This window comes from Myotis daubentonii, chromosome 16 (assembly GCF_963259705.1).
Source record: "Myotis daubentonii chromosome 16, mMyoDau2.1, whole genome shotgun sequence".
NCBI classification, from domain to species: domain Eukaryota; kingdom Metazoa; phylum Chordata; class Mammalia; order Chiroptera; family Vespertilionidae; genus Myotis; species Myotis daubentonii.
The window spans coordinates 57,170,703-57,192,321 of NC_081855.1; the positions used below are offsets into that span (position 1 = coordinate 57,170,703).

The following is a 21,619-nucleotide window of genomic DNA, read 5'->3' on the forward strand; positions in this document are numbered from 1 at the left end:
TCACTCCTCTTCCTGCAGGAGAGGGGGAGGGAGGGGAGCAGAGAGTGACCGGGTCACTGTCCCTTCAGCCCAGCAGCCTCCATGGCGGGCCAGGAGGGGGAGGGGCAGGGGTGGGGGTGGCTTGGTCCAGACCCAGATGGTTGCAGGACCTGCTGTCATGGGCCCTGGGGCCCTGGGTCAGCTCCGTTCCGGGAGGGGGCCCCTGGGGAAGGGAGGGGGCTCCTGGGGGCCGTGTCCCCTTTCTCCTCACAGCCCCCAGCCTGCCCTGGGTGGAGGTGTAGTTGTTATTTCGGGGGGGGGGGGGCATTATGGAGCTCTTGACCTGTCCCTACTAGACATGCGAACACCTAGAAGAAACTCAACTCCCCTATTTTCAGGCTAAAATATTAATATGTACGAACGGCTTGTGAAAATGAAAACATTTCTTTCTGAAGGTAGGAGTTGGAACACCCATCAATGCAGGAAATGAGACAGAAACATTGCCCGTGATCCTGTCGCTGGATGGACCACTATGAACATCTCGTGTGTGTATGTGTGTGTGCGTGCGTATGTGTGTGTGTGTATGTGTGTAATTACATAAATATATCTATTTCCCCGATTTCATTTAGAAAAGTTTCACACTCACGGAAGAGTTGTGAAATAGCACCATGAACATACTTCCCCCTTGAATCAAGAATCAGTCCTGCCCTGGCCGGTGTGGCTCAGTGGATAGAGCGCCAGCCTGTGGATTAAAGGGTCCAGGTTCGATTCCGGTCAAAGGCACATGCCCGAGGTTGCGAGCTTGATCCCCAGGAGGGGCATGCGGAAGGCAGCCGAGCAATCCTTCTCTCTCATCATTGATGTTTTATCTCTCCCTTCCTCTCTAGAATTTATCTATCTATCTATATATATACTAGAGGCCCAGTGCACAAAAATTTGTGCACTCGGGGGGGAGGGCGGGTCCCTCAGCCTGGCCTGTGCCCTCTCGCAGTCTGGGACCCCTCAGGAGATAACGACCTGCTGGCTTAGGCCTGCTCCCGGGTGGCAGAGGGCAGGCCCAATCCCTAGGTGCAGCCCCTGGTCGGGCTCAGAGCAGGGCCGATTGGGGAGTTGGGGCGCCGCCCCGTCATGCACAGAGCAGGGCAGATTGGGAGGTTGTGATGCCACCCTCAGTCACGCTCAGGGTAGGGCCAATTGGGGGGTTGGGGCACTGCCCCCTGTCACACTCAAGGCAGGGTCGATGGGGAGGTTGCGGCACCACCCCCTGTCACGCACAGAGCAGGCCAACCAGGGGGTTGGGGCACCGCCCCTGTCACCCACAGAGCAGGGCCGATCAGGGGGTTGGGGCGCCGCCACTCTCACACTCAGGGCAGGGCCGATGGGGAGGTTATGGCTCTACCCCGTCACACACAGAGCAGGGCCCGTGGGGGGGGGGAGTTGGGGAGCTCCCCCCTATCAGGCACAGAGCAGGGCTGCTCAGGGGGTTGGGGCCCCGCCCCCTGTCACACACAGAGCCGCAGGGCGATCGGGGGGTTTGGGCGCTGTCCCCTGTCACACTGATCCTGGTGCCGGGAGGCATATTACCCTTTTACTATATAGGGTAGAGGCCTGGTGCATGGGTGGGGCCGGCTGGTTTGCCCTGAAGGGTGTCCTGGATCAGGGTGGGGGTCCTCACTGGGGTGCCTGGCCAGTCTGGGTGAGGGGCTGAGGGCTGTTTTCAGGCTGGGAGTGACTGAAGTTCCCAACCACTCCTTTTTTTCTTCTTCTTTTTTTTATTCTGGGCCAGCTTTACCTTGAGGCTTGGCTCCAGCTCTTAGGCCTTGGCTGAAAGTAGGTTTCTGGCCTTTGCTGACAATGTTGCGAATCTGCTGGCTGAAGTCCCGCAGTATCTGTTACAATGTTTGAAACTGCCGGCTCAGAGGCCTGCAGGCGGGGAACGTTGGTTTCCTCCGTCACTGAGGCAACCAAGCCTCATGTTAGTTTCAAGCTGCCTGGCTGCCAGCCGCCATCTTGGCTGACAGTTAATTTGCATATCTCGCTGATTAGCCAATGAAAAGGGTAGCGGTCGTACGCCAATTACCATGTTTCTCTTTTATTAGTGTAGATATATAAAGAATCAGTCCTATTTTGCCATTTGTTCTCTCTCCCTCCCGCTCATTGATAGTTAATCATCAATAATAACGTTACCCTAGCCAGTTTGGCTCAGTGGATAGAGCGTCAGCCTGTGATTCTAGTCAAGGGCACGTACCTCGGTGGCACACTCAATCCCCAGCCCTGGTCAGGGTGCGCGCGGGAAGCAGCCAATGGATGTGTCTCTCTCCATCCCTTCCACTCTCTCTAAAAATCAATGGAAAGATATCCTCAGGTGAGGATTAACAAGCAACAAATAATAATAATGTTAATTCTGTGGATACGACAATCCGCCCGAGGTCCCTCCACGACGCCTGCTGGGAAAGGACTGAGCAGGAGGCTCACGCCGGGACACGTGAGTAGCGCGGGTCCTTATTCCGTTTCCCCGCCTCCCGGAAGCACACGCAGCACCAGGACCTGATGGGGAGGATGCATTTGGCTGCTGTGCCTCCGTCCCCCGTATTCTAGAACAGTCTCTCTCTTTGTTGCCATTTCCTCGCGCCGCTTTTTGGAGAGTCTGAGCAGGTAGCTTTGCAGACTGTCTCTCCGTGAGTGCGATTGGCCTGTTTCCTCACCGTTAGGTTCTGGACAGGTGTCTTCTTGGCCGGAAACCCACGGGGGGGGGGGGGGGGGGGAGGAACGCCTCGGCATGTCCATAGCGGGAGCTGTGACGTTGGAATGTTCTAGCACCAGCAGCCTGGCCACTTGGTTGGCGAGTGTCCCTGATTTATGTCCACCCTGGGGGGGGGGGTCCTAGCTCCTGTGGGCAGCCACTCTATGAACCACCCCCCTTTAAAAGGGGAGTCACACTGGCTGTCTGAATTAACATGCTTTTAAAAATATATAGAGACTAGAGGCCTGGTGCACAAAATTCATGCACTTGGGTGTGTGTGTGGGGGGGGGGGGGCGCCCTTAGCCTGGCCTGCGCCCTCTCGCAGTCCAGGAGCCCTCAGGGGATGTCCGACTGACGGCTTAGGCCCACACCCCTAGCGTGCCATGGAGGCAGGAGAGGCTCCCACCACAACCACTGCACTCGCCAGCCATCAGCCTGGCTTGTGGCTGAGCTGCGCTCCCCCTGTGGGTGTGCACTGACCACCAGGGGGCAGCTCCTGTGTTGAGTGCCTGCCCCCTGTGGTCAGTGAGCATCATATTGACCGGTCGTTCTACCGTTCGGTTCAGTCGATTTGCATATTAGCCTTTTATTATATAGGATATTATATAGGATTTTTATTTCTTTCAGAGAAGAAGGGAGAGGGAGAGAGAAATAGAAACATCAATGAGTCATTGACCAGCTGCCTCCTGCATGCCCCCTACTATAGCTCGAGCCCACAACTGTGAGCATGTGCCAGGAATCGAACCCAGGACCCTTCAGTCTGCAGGCCAACGCTCTACCCACTGAGCCAAACTGACTAGGGCAGAAGAGGTGACATCTTCATTGTGAGAATGAGGGGCCCAGGGAGGCGCTGGGCACAGGTGTCCAGGCTGAAGGAGAGACAGGAGCTGGTGGAGGCACGGTGGCCAGTGCTCAGGGAGCGAGGGCGGCTGGCCGGACTCTGCGGGGTCAGGGCAGCTGAGCGGGGCCCGGCGGTCGAAGCTGCTCTGGGAGCAAAGGGAAGGGGGACAGGAAGCCAGGGGCGCATCCTGCCTGGGCCTTCAGATCCTTTGAGGTCGCTGTAAACACAGTTGAAATTTGGAGTCAATGTTGACACTGAGTTAAAGTTCCATCTCCAGGTCCCAGGGCAGCGAAGGTCGCGCTCCGCCAGTCGGCGGGGGAAGCAGGGCCACAGGGGTTGGCTGAATGCCTGCACACTTGTTATTTTATTTTTTAAACTAGGGGCCCAGTGCACGAATTCATGCACCTTAAACGGAACTGTGGACCAAGAGGTGCGGTGGGCACAGGGGCGGGTCTTGGCCCATCCTCTGCGCCCCCGCTGGGCTCGTCCCATCACAGCCCCAGTCCCCTGTCTGCCAGCAGCCCTACTCCCACCGCTGCCGCTCCCATGTGCTGATGGTGCCGGCCCCGCTCACACACGCTGACGCGCAGAGCAATTCGGGCCGGTGCCGTCAGTGGGTGTGAGCAGCAGCTGCTGCCCTGATCGCCCCTCAGGAGCAGGGGTAGGTGGAGAAGCCCTCAGGGGCGATCGGGGCTGGCAGCCACTGCTCGCACCTGCTGACAATGCCCACCATGTTCCACACTCTGCTGCCTGCTGCCGATGCCTGCCATGTTCCATGTGCGCCCCCTGGTGGTCAGTGCACATCATAGCAACCGGTTGTTCGGTAGTTGGGTTGTTCTGCCATTCATTCTATTTGCATATTAGGGTTTATATATATATATATATATATATATATATATATATATATATATATATATATATATATATATATATATATATATATATACTAGAGGCCCGGTGCACAAAAATTTGTGCACTCGGGGGGGAGGGCGGGTCCCTCAGCCTGGCCTGTGCCCTCTCACAGTCTGGGACCCCTCGGGAGATAACAACCTGCTGGCTTAGGCCTGCTCCCAGGTGGCAGAGGGCAGGCCCAATCCCTACGTGGAGCCCCTGGTCGGGCTCAGAGCAGGGCCGATTGGGGAGTTGGGGCACCGCCCCCTGTCACACACAGAGCAGGGCGGATCAGGGTGTTGGGGCGCCGCCCTCTATCACCCACAGAGCAGGGCCAATCAGGGGGTTGGGGCGCCACCACTGTCACACTCAGGGCAGGGCCAATGGGGAGGTTATGGCTCTACCCCATCACACACAGAGCAGGGCCCGTGGAGGGGCGGTTGGAGCGCCGCCCTCTATCACACACAGAGCAGGGCTGATCAGGGGGTTGTGGCCCTGCCCCCTGTCACACACAGAGCCGCAGGGCGATCAGGGGGTTGGGGAGCTCATCCCTATCAGGCACAGAGCAGGGCTGATCAGGGGGTTGGGGCGCCTTCCCCTGTCACAAACAGAGCAGGGTGGATAGGGATGTTGTGGCCCTGTCCCCTGTCACACACAGAGCCGCAGGGCGATCAGGGGGTTTGGGCGCTGCCCCGTCACACTGATCCCGGTGCCGGGAGGCCTCGCGGCTCTGCTGATCCCGGTGCTGGGAGGCATATTACCCTTTTACAATATAGGATAGAGGCCTGGTGCATGGGTGGGGGCCGGCTGGTTTGCCCTGAAGGGTGTCCTGGATCAGGGTGGGGGTCCCCACTGGGGTGCCTGGCCAGCCTGGGTGAGGGGATGATGGCTCTTTGCAGCTGGTCACACACCCTTCAGGGTGGGGGTCCCCACTGGGGTGCCTGGCCAGTCTGGGTGAGGGGCTGAGGGCTATTTTCAGGCTGGTGGGTGACTGAAGCTCCCAACTGCTCCTTTTTTTCCTTTTTGTTTTTTTTTATTCTGGGCAAGCTTTAGCTCTGGCTCCAGCTCTGAGGCCTCTGCTGCTGAAAGCAGGTATCTGGTTTGTTTGGGTTCTATAATCGAAACGCTGTTTCAACTCCAGCTCTGAGATCCCGGCTGGCTGAAAGCAGGTTTCTGGGGTTTTGTTTAGCTTCTATATTTGTAACAATGTTTCAAACTGCAAGCTCAGAGGCCGGCTACGGCAGGCGGGGAACGTTGGTTTCCTCCGTCACTGAAGCAAGCAAGCCTCATGTTCACTTCAAGCTGCCTGGCTGCCGGCCGCCATCTTGGCTGGCAGTTAATTTGCATATCGCCCTGATTAGCCAATGAGAAGGGTAGCGGACGTACGCTAATTACCATGTTTCTCTTTTATTAGATAGGATAGATAATGTTTTTATTTCATTTTTTACAAAATTAATTTCAGAGAGTAAGGGAGAGGGAGATAGAAACATCAGTAATGAGAGAGAGTCATTGATTGGCTGGCTCCTGCACGCCCCCCACTGGGGATGGAGCCCTCACCCGCTGGGGTGGGTGATAATGTCTGACTGGAGACTGCCGGTGGTGACACCTTCCTGAGTGGGCAAATGCTGAGCCGTGCCCACGAGACCATCCTGTGTGAAGCCGTGCCGTGTGCACCTGGGCAGCCCGATAAACAGGAATGGCAGCTGTGTCCCCTGTGGAGGCCTCTGCCCCGAGCCTCGGCCGTCGGGTGAGCGGAAGCAGGGCCTCCTCAGAGAAGGTCTAGAATGGGAGGTGAGGTCGGGTGTGGGCCTCGCCCCCCGAGCCCCCTCCCTGTTCCTGGCGGAGGGGTTGGGGGGAGGTCAGTGTGGGGGGGCAGGGAGGAGTGCAAAGTGGGCCGACTGCCGTTCAAATAAACACGTCCGCAGAGAAAAGCTCTTTTGTCGTCTTTTTTAATCTCATTATTTAAAAAATATATGTTACAAAACAATATCATTCATCATATATTTCTTGCTTATTTTCCTTTTTAAAAAATTAAAGTAATAAAAAAGTCACTTTATAAAATAATACAAAAGGGCAGGAGAGGCTGGGCTGAGGGCGGGGGGCTGAGGGTCCAGTGCGCGGGCTCCCCACCCCAGGCGGGGGCGGGGGAGGCAGCGTCCGGGGTCCAGAGGGGCGGTGAAGGCTGCTGGGGGTGGGCGTCCGGACCCAGCGCGGGGGACGGGGCCCCGTCTGTCCCGGGAGGGGCGGGGGCCGGGGGAGGGGCCGGGGGCTTGCGGGGGGGGGGGGGCCCCCTAACTCCCGCTGCTCAGCATCCCCAGCAGCCTGCTGGGCTCCAGACCCTGCTGCTGCGCCAGGGCCTGCACGTCAAAGCCCATGTGCATGAGGAACTGGGCCACATTCATCTCCTGCCCCGTGAACTGGTCGCGGATGGTGGGGCACGAGGGGTTGCAGTGGGGCCAGGAGCAGCTGTCCACCAGGTGGACGGGGCAGCCCTTCAGAGGGGCTTTGCTGCCCTTGTGGCCCTCGTGGAGGCTCCTGTCCCAGCAGTGCAGCGCCCGCGGGAGTGAGGTCCCCTTCACCTGCACCTCCGTCCAGCGGCTGTGGAGAGAAACCTGGGCAGGGTCACTTGCGGGGGGCGGGGGGGGGGGGCGCGGGGCGGGGGGCGAAGCAGGAGACAGCCCACGACCACTGGGTTCCTGCCTCATGGCCGGGTGTCTGAGTGGCTTGGGAGGCAGGTGTGCGGGGAGGGGGTGGGAGGGGTTGTGGGTTCAGGGCGAGAGGGAGGGGTCTGAGCCGGTCCAGGGCGAGGGGCGAGGGGCACTGACCTCCGGAGGATGATCTCGTGGGAGAGGCAGGCGGGCGCGAAGCTGGCCCTGTGCAGGGTGGGGACGGACGGCCCATGAGCAGCCGCCCCACCTCAGCCCCTTCCCCACCCGATGCCCACGGGTCGGTCACTCCCGGGAGCCTGTCCCCTGCCGGCCTCCACCTCCTGGCTTTGCTGTGCCCGCCGGCCAGCTGCTCCTCGGCCCAGGCCGTCCCCACCCGCCCGTGTGTTCCCTGCGAACCCTCGTCCTTTCCTGCCTCCAGATCACCCATGAAGGGCCCTGGACGCAGAGGCCTGGAGGCAAATGTTGCGCCTTTTAGAGAAAATCTGGGTCTTCCCTTTGCCCAGATACATGCTGTTCTTATTTGTGTACTGACTGGTTGACCCTGAGAGGGGCGGGAGGAGAGAAAGAGACGGATCTATCGTCCCACTTGTTGGTGCTCTCGGTGGATGCCTGTGTGTGCGCCCCAGCGGGCATCGAACCCGCACCCTGTGTGTCAGGAGATGTTCTGACCCGCTGAGCACCTGGCCAGGGCCTGCTACTTTTCAAACAACAGGTTTCATTTTTCAAGAAGTTTCTATTCACAGTAGAACTGAGGGCACTTGCCCGGCCGGTGTGGCTCAGTGGTTGAGCATCAACCCATGAGCCAGGCGGTCACGGTTCGACGCCCAGTGGTGTCCCAGGGTCTGCGTGCACCCGCGGGCTGGTCCTCGCCCACGGTGGGCACCGTGGCCCCCGGAGGCCTCTGCGTGCCAGGCAAGTGGCCGCTGCCTACGAAGGGCCCGGCACTCACGCCACGTCCTTGAGTGTCTGCCGCAGCTCCCGGCCCACGTTCTGGATGTACAGCCACTGACCCTCCTGGACCGGCTGCCCCGTGAGGTGCACGTTGTCCACGGTCAGCTGGGCCTCGTCGAACAGCCACTGCACCACGAACACAGGGCCTGGGGGGCACGGCTCAGCTGGGCCTCCCGCCGGGACTCGGCCCCCCACCCCAGGCTCCGGCCCCCTAGGTCCGGGCCAGCTGGCCTCGCCTCTCAGGTGCTGGCCGCCAGCCCCCCTCAGCCCCGCTGCCCCGGAGCACCCACCCTTCCTCCCAGAAATGCCTTGTTAGGCTCCACCAGCCACCATCTTGGCCTGGCTCCTGGGACGCCCTTCTACTGAGACTTGGTGATGCGGTCCCTTTGCAGGGATCTCGCTCCCACACCCCGCAAGTGGGGCGGGGGAGGGGCAGCCCAGGCCCTGGGAGCTGACGGAGCGATCCCCACCCCCCCCTGCACGCCGTCCCGGTCTCCCCACCGGAGTGGACTCAGTGCCAAGACCAGGAGGGTCCCAGGTGAACCGGATGGGGGGGTCGCCCCGCTCCGGTCTGGGCCTGGCCTCTGGGACCGGACTCCACGCTGGAGTCAGGAGGTGCAGGAGGTCCCCCACCCCTGGGTGCCCCGCGAGCCCCAAGCTGGGCACTCACAGCGCAGCGTCGGGTAGACCTTGTAGCCGAAGAAGCAGTTCCACTCCTCGCCCTCCTTGAACTGGCGCCGGCAGCGCTCAGGGACCACCCCGTTCCAGTACCTGGGCCACACCTGCCGGTTAGGACACCACGCCTCCCGCCCTCTGCCCGGGCCCCGCCAGCCCGGCCGCCCTCCCCGCGCACCTGATGCCCAGGCGGATGGCGTCGGTGGGCGCGCAGGTGGCCGTGTCCACGCAGTCCGTGCGGTGGTACTGCTTGTTGTCCAGGAACCAGCCCGAGTCCACCAGGCCCCGCACCTGAACTGCGGGGTGGCCCAGCTCCTGCAGCTGCTCCGCCACGCGGTCCACGTTGAGCAGCACCCCCGTGCCGCCCGCGCTGCAGGGACGGGGACGTGAGGCGCTCAGCCCCCGAGCCTGCCTGGCTCCGAGCCCGGCCCGGGAGGGCAGGGAGCCCGATGCACCTGCACAACTGCCCCCAGTCCCTGCTCCACCCGCCCTGCTGCCTGTCCCTGAGGCTCCCGGGCCCTTTCCCGTGGGCCTTCGGGTCCTGGAGGCGGGGGAGGGGCTGGCAGGCTCCAGGCGCTGACCCAGCGCTAAGGGCAGGCTGCCCACTTCCTCCCTTCCTCTCTCTCTCTCTCTCTCTCTCTCTCCACCTCGGTTTCCTTATCTGAAAGTAAAGAGGGCCCGGCCGGTGTGGCTCAATGGTTGAACCAGGGGATCTCGGTTCCATTCCCGGTCGGGGCACAGGCCTGGGTTGTGGGCTCGATCCCCAGTGGGGGGCGTGCAGGAGGCAGCCAGTCCACGATTCTCTCATCATGGATGTTTCTATCTCTCACTCCCTCTCCCTTCCTCTCTGACGTCAATAAAAATAGAAATAAATAAATGAAGAGGCTCTGTGGGCCTCAGTCCTTCACCCCTCCCGCCGATGCCCCCAGGTCCCCCGCACGCCTCCTGGGACCGTGACCAGCAGTGTGCTCCCTGCCCACGGGGATCCCAGCCTCGGAGAAGGTGCACGGGCTACAGCTAATGCTGACCGCTCCCCCGGTCACTGCGATCCAGGGCTCCCCTCCTCCACACCACGGGTCCAGAGCTTCCTCTATCCCAGCGGTTCTCAACCTTCCTAACACCACGGCCCTGTCATACAGCTCCTCATGTGGTGGGGACCCCCAACCATAACGTTATTTTCGTTGCTACTTCATCACTGTCATGTTGCTACTGTTATGAATCATCATGTAAATAGCTGATATGCAGGATGTATTTTCATTGTTACAAATTGAACATCATTAAAGCACAGTGATTCAACACAAAAACAATCTGTAATTATAGATGTGTTTTCCGATGGTCTTAGGCGACCCCTGTGAAAGGGTCGTTCGACCCCCAAAGGGGTCACGACCCAGAGGTTGAGAACCGCTGCTCTAGACCAGTGGTCGGCAAACTCATTAGTCAGCAGAGCCAAACAGCAACAGGACAACGATTGAAATGTCTTTTGAGAGCCAAATTTTTTAAACTTAAACTATATAGGTAGGTACATTGTTATTAACTTAATTAGGGTCCTCCTGAGGCTTAGGAAGAGCCACACTCAAGGGGCCAAAGAGCCACATGTGGCTCTCGAGCCGCAGTTTGCCGACCACGGCCCTAGACAGTTCCCAGCTGCAGTGGATGCTTGCCCAGGGCTGCAAGGCTGGAACCCCACCTGCTCCCTTTCCAGTCCCCCCAGGCCCCAGCCAGGCCCACCTGCCCCCTCCCCCCAGGCCCCAGCCAGGCCCACCTGCCCCCTCCCCCCAGGCCCCTGCCAGGCCCACCTGCCCCCTCCCCCCAGGCCCCTGCCAGGCCCACCTGCTCCCTGCCAGCAGCAGCACCTTGGCCCCACTCAGCCCTTTGCCCAGGAGCTCCCGCACCACCTCCTGGATGATGAGGGCGCCCATGAAGGCATATTCATCTGCGGGAAAAGGGGGTGGCTTCACGTGGGGCCTGGACAGAGAGCGAGGCCTCCTACACCAGGTGGGGAGGAAGGCGGGTGCTGGCTGGGGGGGAGGGGGGCTGGGACGGGGGGAGGGATAGGTTCACTGGGGTCAGGTGTGTAGGGCAGTGCTGGGGGCCCCTCCCCATGGGCCAGCCAGGAGTGAGGGTCCCCACAGGGCCTGGCCAGCCCTGCACAAGCAGGCACCTGGGGCCTGTGGGGGTGGGGGTTAGAGGGAGCACAAGGGGAAGGCCTGCATCCTGGGAGCTTGCTGCTCCCTCCCTGCCTGACCGGCGGCTGGGGAGGGGGCAGGGGGAGGGCAGGGGACTCACTCTTGTCTGACTTGGGTGAAGCCCCACTCCAGACGTCACTGGAGCAGTAGGGGATGAAGCTGCAGGAGAGGACAGTGAGCCCTGCGCCACCATGTCCGGCCCGCCTGTCCCGCCCGGCCCCTCCCGGCCCTGCAAGCCAGGCCCAGGGAAGACCTCCCCCAAAGACCCCCCAAGCAGGACCCCCAGGAGGGACCTGAGCACAGGCCCCCTCGCCCCTTACACCATGTTGGCGTTCCACCAGTGGGGGTTTTCCTCGGGCTGGGAGGACAGGATCCCGGTGCCTGCGGCAGGGGGGACAGAGTCAGCGGGCAGGGCAGGGCATGGGGGCTCCTACTTGGTCCCCACAAGGTGGGTGGCGGGGAAGGGGGGACAGACCAGTCTCCCGGCCAGGATGCCCAGCCGGAGTGTGAGCCCTGGATGTGGCCCTCGACCGCCCCCACCTCCACCGGCTGCTTGGACCCAGGGATGACCTAGAACCCAGGGCGAGAGGGCGTGGACCCTCCCCTGGGGAGTCAGGGAAGGGGGGGACATGGCCGGCGGGGAGCTCTCGGGAGTGGAGCCAGGACCTCCACCTGGAGCCCCAGGAGCCGGCCCTGCCCCCGGGGCCGAGGCGGGCAGGTGGGCGCCCTGACCTGTGCGCGTGCGCGGCCAGTCCTTGGAGCTCATGAGGCGCCGCAGCGTGTTGTACCGGGAGTCGCAGTTCTCGCGGTTGAAGCAGTACCAGCCGCCTGTGGGCACCGCACGGAGCGCTCAGGCCGCGGCCGGGGACCCGGGGACCCGCCGCCCCGCCGCCCGGCTCCCGGGACGCACCTTCCAGGAAGAGCAGCCAGCGCCGACTGCCCTTGGACTCCTTCAGGTAGTAGCTGCGGGGGTGCAGGGTGCGGGGGTGCAGGGGGGGTGTCAGCGCGCAGGGCCCTGGTCCTCCACCTGTCGCCGGGCGTGCCGGCCGCACGGGGGCGCCCGCGGCCGGACCCCTGCACCGCGCACCGGCGGCGCCAGGCCCAGGAGGGGGCGCCCGCGGGACAGGAAGGGCCGCGAGGGGCTGTGTGGTCCGTGGAAAATCCCCACGGCCCACCCCGCGCGGGACCCGCTAGAACTCGGTGCCGGCGGCGGGTCGCAGGGGATGGGGGTGCGGTCGTCCGGACTCGGGACCTTCCGGGGGCGCGCGGTGGCACTCGGGGTGCGCAAAGGGCCCTCGCGGAGGAGAGCGCGCGGGCGGGGGGCTGAGGTGGCCGGCGGGATGCAGGGCGAGGCGGGGTCCAGCCTCCCTGCCGAGGCCTGACCCCGCGTCCCGTTCCTCGGGCGCCGGCTGGCGGAGCGAGGGGGCTCCCCAACTCCTCCCGACCCTCGGCCTCGCATCCTTCCTTTTCTCTTTCGGGCTGTCGCTCCCTGGGTCGTTTTGCACCACCTGCTCCCCTCCCTGGTCGTCTGCTGGCTGCTCCCCCCGCCCGCAGCCTGGGCAGCAGCGGGGAGCCGACTGAGCTGAGCTGGGGTGGGGGTGGGGGTGGGGGTGCAGCCGGGCTCTCCCCGCCCCGCGTCGCCTCCTCCTGTTGGAGCCGAGGCCGCTCGAGGGCTGCCATCTCCCCGCCCCGGGGCCGAAGGACACAGCAGAGGGTCTGGGCACCGATGGCCGAGGGGTCAGTGCCCAGGCTGGCCCAGGACCAGGGCTCCAAGCCTGTCCCCACCCCCTCGCGGAGCCCGGCCGGCCGAGGTCAGCACCTCCCAAGCCCCATGGGCGCCCTCTCCCCGGGGGACGGGAGCTGCCACAGCCGGTGGGGAGGGTCCCGCGCAGGGACGCCTGGCATCGCAGCGGGACCGGCGGCGGCGACGGTGCAGCCGCTGGGACCAGGCAGCCTGGAGCCCCGCGGGGCCACCGGACAGGACAGTCGGGCGGAGGAGGCTTACCCGGCGGGGCTGCCGTCGTTGCAGGTCACCGACGTGTTGAGCAGGAGGTGCAGGCGCAGGTCCTCGTTGAGCTGCTGCGCGGAGCAGGGGTACAGGGACTGCGCCAGGCTCTTCACCTGCGCCATGAAGCTGTCCATGTTGCCCTCCACGGCCGTGAAGTCCAGCGGGAAGCTCTCCACGGGCGGTCCGGCCGCGGGCACCGCCTCGGCTCGCTGCGGGGGCGGCTGCTGGCCGCGGCGCCGCCAGGTCTTCCTGCCCTCGCCGCCCCCGGCCCCCTGCAGCAGGCCCAGCAGCAGCAGGAGCGCGCGCGCCCCTCGGCCCATGGCCACCTGCGGGGAGCGCACGGCGTGAGCGGCGGCGGGGGTGGGGGGGCGCCGGGCCGGGGGCGTCGGGGCTGCGGGGCGCCGGCCGCGCCGGCTGCCTCGCCCGGCTCCTCGCGCTGGGCCTGGCCGGGGCGGCGCGGGGGTCGGCGTCGAGGCTCTGGGGCCGGACGCCGTGGCCTGGGCAGCTCGGGCTCCGCGCGCAGCCGGCCGAGGGCAGCGCAGGGTCTACTGCGCTGGCTCCCGCCCGCGCCAATGAGCGGCGGGGGCCGAGCCTGGGCGTAGTTTGCGGGGGCCGCGGCCGCCCGGGTGCCCGCGCGTTAGATGTGCCGCCGCCACCGCCCGGGCTCGGTGGAGGGGGAGGGGACCGCGCTCGCTCTCTTCTTGGCGGAGGCATCGCCTTTTCTTCCCAAACCGCAAGCCTGACGGAGGGGCCTGGACTACCCCGCCGCGGCCGCCGGAGGCGCTCCCGGCTCGACTCCGTGGGGGGCAGCGCGCCCCGCGGCCCGGCGGCTCCATTGCCGGGGCCAGCCCGGCGCCGCTGCCTCCACCCCGGGGCGGCGGGTGTGAGTGCGGCGAGGGGGGCGGCGGGGAAGGAGTGGGGCTTCTCTGAGCCCCCCCGGGGGAGGGCGGAAAAGGAGGGGGAACTCCGCTCAGCGGCCCGCGCCCGACGGGCCGAGGGCGCAGGATGAGCGCCCTCACCTGAGCCCCTGGGGTCCGCTCACCCCGCTGCCCAGGCCCGGGGTGTAGCCCGAGGGCACCCGCACCCCGGCCCACGACCCCACCCCGAGCGACCCGGAGACCCCGGCTCACCGGCCCCGCGCCCTGGCTCCTCGGGTCGCTCGCCTGCACCCCGCCCGCTGGCGCGCCCACCCCGGCGACCGCCCTCTGGAGCTGGCGCGGGGCCGCCCAGACTTATCCAGCGGGGCCCCCGGGATCAAAGCGACGGCGGACACGGGGCTCCGCGTCTGGGGCCGTCAGCGCCGCGCCGAGGCCTCCGGGAGGAGCGGACAGGTGTGGCCCGAGGCCGGGCGCCCCAGGCGACGTGCGGGAGGGACCGGGAGCCCTTACTCGGCGCCGCGGAGGATTCGCCCTGCCCGGCTCCGGGCGGCGCAGATTCTGGGCGGCCGGCGGAGGCGCTGGGACCAGAGGGGGCGCTGCCATCCGCCGAGGTCCTGGGTCGCCCCGTGCGCCCTGGCTGCGCGCTCCGGCCCGGGACCCACCGACCTCCCGCTGCGCCTGCGCGGGGTGGGGGCGAGGATCGAGGAGCCGCTGGGTCTCAGCCCAGGGACCTCCGCCCACCCTGGTACCTGCCACCGCCTCACCTTCCCAGCGCCCGCACGTGGCACCGAGGAGGGTCCTCGTCCGGAGCCCAGAGGAGGCGGGCGGGTGTTTACCTCGGAGTCGCTCCCCTTTGGGCAGGGAGACCAGAGAAAGCGAAGCATTTGTTCATCCTCCGCACCCGCAGGGCGCCCACCGCCGGCAGACCCCTGCCCCTTCCCTCCGGCCTGCGCCCGCGGGTGTCACAAGACTAGACCCTCTCTCAGGCAGGAAGCAGGGCCCTGGCCGGTGTGGCCCAGTGAATAGAGCGAAGGCCTGCGGACCAAAGGGTCCCGGGTCCCGGGTTCGATTCCGATCAAGGGTCCAGGGCTCCTGCAGGAGGCAACCAATCAATCTCACGTTGATGTTTCTCTGTCTTTCCCCCTCTCGTCTACTCTCTCTGAAAATCAATGGGAAATACCCTCAGGTGAGGATTGGGAAAAAAAAAAAAGGCAGGAGACAGTCTTACCTTTGGGGATGGAAGCTGGACCAGCGCAGGCCTTCCTGGGCCCCTCCTGAGGCCAGGCGGGCACGGGCGGGCTGGGTCCCCTGGACGGCACCGGGTCCCTCTGGAGCAGGAGGTGGGAGGCAGCCGGGCTGTGGCAGCAGCTGGCCTGGCCCTGCCTTTGTAGTCGCCCTGCGTGCAGGGCCCCTTTGGCCCCGAGCACTGAGTGATGAGCTGAGATTAGGAAGTTACAACACCCACCCTGCACACACCCAGCGGGCAGGGCCGTGAGCCTGTTGGGGGCGTGAGGTGCTGTGTTGTGGAGCCTCCGTGCCTGAGGCTGCCGTGCCCCGGGGGTCAGCCGGGGGAGGCCCTCCCCACAGGCACTTGGGGCAGCTGCGTCCATTTTCCTGATGAGGGAACTGAGGCTCCCAGAAGCTGACCTAAGTGCTGAGGCTGAGCTCCATTCCCTCGGAAATGCACACTGCCCCCCACCCCCACCCCCCATCCGTTCTCAGGCCAGTGCCCCGGCCGGCTGTGCTTGGGACTGACCTGAGGCAGTAACTTCAAACCCAGGCCCCCTCTGGAGGGGTCTCCCCACGCCTTCGGACCCAGGCACCGGGGAGAACCTGCTGGGAGCCGGCGATGCCAAGGCCCTGGCCGGGGAAGGCTGCTCCCAGCAGATGGCCAGGCTGCGGAGGGCTGTCCTGGACATGGACCTGGCTCTGAGCCACTTCCTGGCCAGCGGATCCTGGACGAGGCCTGTGACCTCTCTCTGTGCCTCCATTTCCGCTTCTTTAAAGTGGGGCAGTGCCGCCCCCCCGCCGCCCCCGTCAGAGGGCCCTGTGGGATTAGGGGAGCCCATGCGTGAAAGTGCTCAGCCCAGCCCGGCAGGACAGCGGCGGTGACTGCCAGCGACATTCCGGGGCCAGGGACGAGCACGCAGACTCTATTCCCTGGCGTTCGCTGTAATGCGATTTAGCCTGCACACTGGATCCAAATGAGTTCCTGTTTGGGCTGATTCAAGACTACTAGCAGCAGCCCCGCTGGCTCGGGCTGCGTCGGGCTAGGAACCAGGAGGTCAGGGTTGGATTTCCTGGTCGGGGCACAGGCCCGGGTTGCGGGCTCCATCCCCAGAGTGGGGTGTGCAGGAGCCAGCCGGTCCATGATTCTCATCATTGATGTTTTTCTCTCTGTCCCTCTCCCTCTCTGAAGTCAATAAAAATACATTTACATACAGGCAAACAAACAAAAAACGCAGTCCACCACAGGGTCAGACCAGGGATGGCTGGCAGGATGGACACAGGCCAGCAGGATGGCAGGTGACCGGGGAGGGGGGTGGTGGGGCTCGGGCAACCCTCCTGGGAAGTGGGACATACTCCGCGCCCCACTGCTCATTAGACACATGTCTGCGGGCTGCACGTGGGGGACTCCGTGGCCCCGTTGCTGCCCCCGGGGCCTGGCTCTGCCCCCGCAGGGCCTGCGGCTGGCGCTCTGAGCACGCTGCCTCCCCCGTCCCTGCCTCACAGGGTCGCGGGAGCATGGAGTGAGGCAGGATGGGCAGGGGCAGGGAGCAGGTGCTGAAGGATGTTTTTACTCTTGGGCGGATGCTGGCCATCCCTCGGGGAACAAGGGGGACGAGGTCCCCGGCACTCAGGGCTGGTGGAATGTTTGGGGGGCAGACGCTCAGCCTGGGGGACGAGGAGCAGGAACAATGTCCCAGGGTGCCGTGCGGCAGGGGTCCAGTGGACCCCGGACACAGAATGCTGGACCTGGACGTGGGACCCGGCCTTCTCTGTCCAGACCCCTCCCTGACTGCCCCATCCAGGTGGCCTCCGAGTCGTTCCCGCCGCTCTGCTTCCCGGCTCCCGTGAGGTGGGTGCCAGGTGCCTCTGGCTGAGCTTCTGCCCTGTGCGTGCCCAGCTGCAAGGGAGCCTGGGAAAACGAGCGCTCAGAGGGGCCCTGCCTCCGTGGGAGGGGCAGCCTGGGTCTCGGACTAGAGTGCAGGGCTGCTCCTCAGGGGAAGAAGCCGTGGGGGAGGGAGCCCGGGTCCCAGGTGAGCACAGAGGTAACCCACGGAGTGTGGTCCTCCTGACACTCGCCCGATTCCCGGGAAAAGGGTGCCAGAGATGGACCATTTCAGGAACCAAGAGCTAGGGCTCGAGTGGGGGCCGACGCGGGGCCCAGGCTGGCCGGAGGCTTCTGCGGGAGAGGGAGGAGGGTGTGGAGGGCGGTCAGTGCACAGGGGGCCCACCTGGGACCCGGCTCCGACTCCGACAGACCCATCCCTGGCCTTCAGTGCATCGTGATGTCCAGCAGCTCCAGACCCAAGGCCCTGGACGGGACGGGCCTGCCCCCTGCCACAGGGCCGGCTCCCTCCTGGGCCCCAGGGCAGGCGGCTCTGTGCTCCAGCTGCTGCGGGTTGTCTGGGCCCCAGCTGTTGCCTCTGCCTCCACCGCCACCTGGGCGGCTCTGAGCCCCAGCTGCTGCGGCAAAGGAGGGCAGGGGAGGGGGCGGCCACCCCGGAGGCAAACCCCAGGGAGGCACCTCTCCCTCGCCAGCCGAGAGCCCAGCTCCAGCTCCAGCTCCGAGCCAGGAGGGGCCTCAAGGCCAGACTTGCCATCACAGGGTTGGCACCCGCTTTGTTCCCCAGAGCCCCCTCAGTAGGATCCCCTCGGCCTCGTGGCCTGGACCTTGGTGAGCAAAGTCCCTCACCTGGAGCCGCCCAGGGCGGGGCCCTGGGGCCACTGGGTCGGTTCCTCGGCCTAATGCGGGGGGGGGGGCCTGTCCTGGGGACCCGATGGCTGTTTGCAGGCCTGGCATGAGCGCCTGGGCCCACCTGGCAGCAGGGACCACACACACCCCTTGCCTGGAGGCCGAGGGCACCTGGGAGTCAGCGCCCCTGCTCTGAGGGGTGAGAGCCCCCGGGCTGTGGGGAGAAGCTGAGTCCTATCCGGCTCAGGGGCTGAGCGTCCACCTAGGAACCAGGAGGTCAGGGCTCATTCCTAGTCGGGGCACAGGCCCGGGGTGTGGGCTCCATCCCCAGTGGGGGGCGTGCAGGAGGCAGCCGGTCCATGACTCTCTCATCATGGATGTTTCTCTCCCTCTCCCTCTCTGAAATCAATAAAAAGGAGTTAAAAAATAAATAATGATAAAAAGAAGCCGAGTCCTAGATGCTGCAGTCACTCTGCTGTGACCCCCACCCCCAGCCAGTGCACAGAGGGCGGGGGGGGGGGGGTGAGTTTTTTGGCCTCGGGCTCACCCCCGGGGGACCCTAGACCTCACTAGTTAATAGGCAGGACCGGCCCTGCTCTCAGCACCCCTGCCCACCCCGCCCTCCCCATCCCCAAGCTGCAGGGTCCTCCTGCCGCCAACCTGAGGGTCCCCCCCACCCCCCACCCCCGCCCCGGGACTGGCCACATTGCCCAGCTGGGAGGAGCGGCTGGGGACAGGAGGGCCTTCCTGCAGTGGAGGGAGGGGCCTCTGGGGTGTCCTGGGGCATCCCCAGGTGCCAGATGTGCTTGCTGGTCACGCACAGGTGAGGAAGGGCGCGGGCCGGCACCGGGGGCTGTGTCAGCGCCTCCTCAGCTCCCAGCTGCTGGCTGGGCCGCCGCCCAACGTGCTCCAGGCCGGCTGGTCCCCATCTGTGCGGCGGCTGGTCCCCAGCGCCCGCTGCAGCGGCTGCCGGCCAGCGTGGCCAGCCCGCCATGTGACCTTCGGCCCACCCTCCCTCCCACCCTGTGATCCGCACGTGGCCTCTGGGGAGGCAGAACCAAACCCTCAGATCTGCCCCTGGGAACCTGTCAGCGCCAGCGACTTCAAAGGGGGCGGCAGGCCGCGGGGCGCGGATGCTGCTCTTAAAGGGCCACGCCACGTTGTAATTCAAAGCAGACCCTGGGAACAGCTGTCAGCTCTCCCCGGGAGGAGGGAGGAGGTGGCCGTCCGGCCCGCCAGGCCCCGCTGCCTTCGGAGCGGCTCACAGGGCGGGCGGCGACCGTGCTGAGCCCGAGCGTCCACCTGGGTGTCGCCGTCCACTCCTCGGAGGAGGAGGACACGCGTGCTGAGCAGGGGCCTCGGTCCGGGGCGGTGGTGGCTCCGCCCTCGGTTGGGGTAACAACTTGGAGACTCATTTCGCGAGATCAGCCCTGTGGCCTCCCGCCCGGCCGGGGTGGCTCAGTGGGTTGGAGTGTCGCTGGTCCATCCAGTGCAACCTCAGGCGGCACAGACCCAGGTTTCAGGTTCGCTCCCTGGGAGCGGGGGGCGGGGGGGGGCTGTGCAGGAGGCGGCCGATCGACGTTTCCCTCTCACACCGATGCCTCCCTCTCAAAGTCAACTTTAAGAATCGTGTGATCTCGCCCCGGCCAGTGTGGCTCAGTGGATAGAGCGCCAGGCTTGATTCCGGTCAAGGGCACAGGCCTGGGTTGCGGGCTCGATTCCCAGGAGGGGGCATGCAGGAGGCAGCTGATCAAAGATTCTCTTTCATCATTGGTGTTTTTATCTCTCCCTCTCCCTTCCTTTCTGAAATCAATCAAAATATATTATATAAAAAAAGACAGTGGTTGAATAGTGACAGTTTCATACAATTCAGCAAATAGAGATCTGGGATGAGGGCAGAGGAGGAGGCGGCGTGGCTGGGGGTGAGGTATTCGGTGCTTTCAGGAGGTAGGTCTGTCCCCTGCCCGGACCTGGGAAGCAGTGACACCCCAGCAGCTTTGAGCAGTGGCTTCTCAATCCCGCTCCCCTAACGGGTGGAGGGCGCTCCTGGGAAACCCCGGGTTCGGGCGGCGCCGGGAATGTCCTGGGTGAGCCGGCCTTCACTGCTGGGGTATCTGTGCATCTAAGATAACAAACCCCTGAAATGTCAGAGCAGTTTCCCACCCCAGAGCCCTCAGGGCCGCCCCGCGCCCCCCCCCCCCGGGGCGTGAGGCTACACAATTCAACCACACAGCCCTCCTCATTGTCTGTCGCCCGGCAGCATCTCCCGTGATGTGAATGGTGAGTGTGCTGTGCCCCACAGGGTAAGAGTTTGACTCAGACTCATAAAAACTCTCTTCCGGGGACAACGGAGCGGGGAGGAGCGGGCGGGGGTGGGGGGTGGGGGGGGCGGGTAGCTGGGAGTGCGGATGGCCGCGAGCTTCCCAGTGTGCAGCGGCCTGGAGGTTGGATGGGAGCAGGCCTTGCTCTTCGGAAACACACGGAAATGCTTCCTGGCCACGGCTCCCGTGTCTGTTCCCTCAGACGGTTCAGGACAACAGGACATGTATGTGGAGCGAGAGACGGCGGAGCGGGTGGGGCACATGTGAGCAGCCCACGTCCGCCTGAGGCCCACGGAGGGGGCTCCTGGCTGCTCCTGAGCCTTTCTTCCAAGTTTGAAATAATATAAAAATACCGCCCCCAGTCCTGGCTGGTGTTGCTCAGTGGGTGGAGCGTTGGCCTACAGACTGGAGCGTCCCAGGTTTGATTTTGGTCAAGGGCACATGCCCGGGTTTGGGCTGGATCCCCAGTGTGGGGCGTGCAGGAGGCAGCTGGTCCATGATTCTCTCTCATCATTGATGTTTCTCTCTCCCTCTCCCTTCCTCTCTGAAATCAATAAAAATATTTTTTAAAAATACCCCCCCCCCAAAAAAAAGGAGTTCAGGAACCAGCTCGAAGGGGGCTGGGCTCACTGGCTGAGTTTGGATCCATTGGAGCACCAAAAAGAATAATTGTATGGAAAAAGAATCCATGAATTCATATTCATATTTAAGAATTTAAAAAAATATCTTTTATTGATTTCAGAGAAGAAGGGTGAGGGTGAGGGAGAGAGAGAGAGAGAGAGAGAGAGAAACATCAATGATGAGAGAGAATCATGGATCGGCTGCCTCCTGCACGGCCCCCACTGGGGATTGAGTCCTCAAATCAGGCCTGTGCCCTGGCCGGGAATCGAACTGTGACCGCCTGGTTCATAGGGCAACGCTCGGCCCCTGAGCCACGCCAGTGAGTCAATACTTACGTATTTTTTTAAAAGGAGGGGGAAGCATTTATTTCTCTTTTAAAAAAATTGAATGTTGCCGAAACCGGTTTGGCTCAGTGGATAGAGCGTCGGCCTGCGGACTGAGGGGCCCCGGGTTCGATTCCGGTCGGGGGCATGTACCTGGGTTGCGGGCACATCCCCAGTGGGGGATGTGCAGGAGGCAGCTGATCGATGTTTCTCTCTCGTCGATGTTTCTAACTCTCTATCTCTCTCCCTTCCTCTCTGTAAAAAATCAATAAAATATATTTTTTAAAAAATTGAATGTATTAGGGTGACATTGGTTTATAAACTTACACCGGTTTCAGGTGCACAGCCCTGTACGACATCATCTGTGTATCAGTGTTTCTTGACCCCCGACCCCCACCCCCCGCCAATGGCTCTTGAATGGAGGGGCAACGATAAAACCGGAAAGTCCCAATTTTGCAGTCACGGGGTTAATGATGGGCTCAGGCCAGGACCCTCACTGATGAGCCTGTGGGAGATGGCTCCTGGGGAAACGTCCTGTTTATGGCTTACTTCCTCTCCGGGGGCCCTGGGCTCTGGGGGAAGCTGGCAAAGCCGATGTTTAGACTAAACGTCCC

General features: G+C 63.8%; 1 protein-coding gene across 2 annotated transcripts; it reads right to left on the reverse strand.

Annotated features, from left to right (window-relative positions):
* Nucleotides 1–6,387: 6,387 nt before the first annotated feature.
* Nucleotides 6,388–16,059, reverse strand: NOTUM (notum, palmitoleoyl-protein carboxylesterase). Of its 2 annotated transcripts, none has more exons than XM_059671568.1 (12): nucleotides 15,050–16,059; nucleotides 12,941–13,269; nucleotides 11,846–11,898; nucleotides 11,668–11,763; nucleotides 11,256–11,316; nucleotides 11,036–11,094; nucleotides 10,580–10,682; nucleotides 8,928–9,119; nucleotides 8,745–8,845; nucleotides 8,073–8,220; nucleotides 7,280–7,327; nucleotides 6,388–7,052 (listed from the first exon to the last, which is right to left on the reverse strand). In XM_059671568.1, exons 2-12 carry the CDS (start codon nucleotides 13,261–13,263, stop codon nucleotides 6,746–6,748), a joined length of 1,491 nt encoding a protein of 496 aa, XP_059527551.1. In that variant the 5' UTR covers nucleotides 13,264–13,269; nucleotides 15,050–16,059; the 3' UTR covers nucleotides 6,388–6,745. The 2 variants fall into 2 exon arrangements, with proteins under 2 accessions (XP_059527551.1, XP_059527552.1); XM_059671569.1 differs by lacking the exon at nucleotides 15,050–16,059 and adding an exon at nucleotides 14,074–14,310.
* Nucleotides 16,060–21,619: the final 5,560 nt, after the last annotated feature.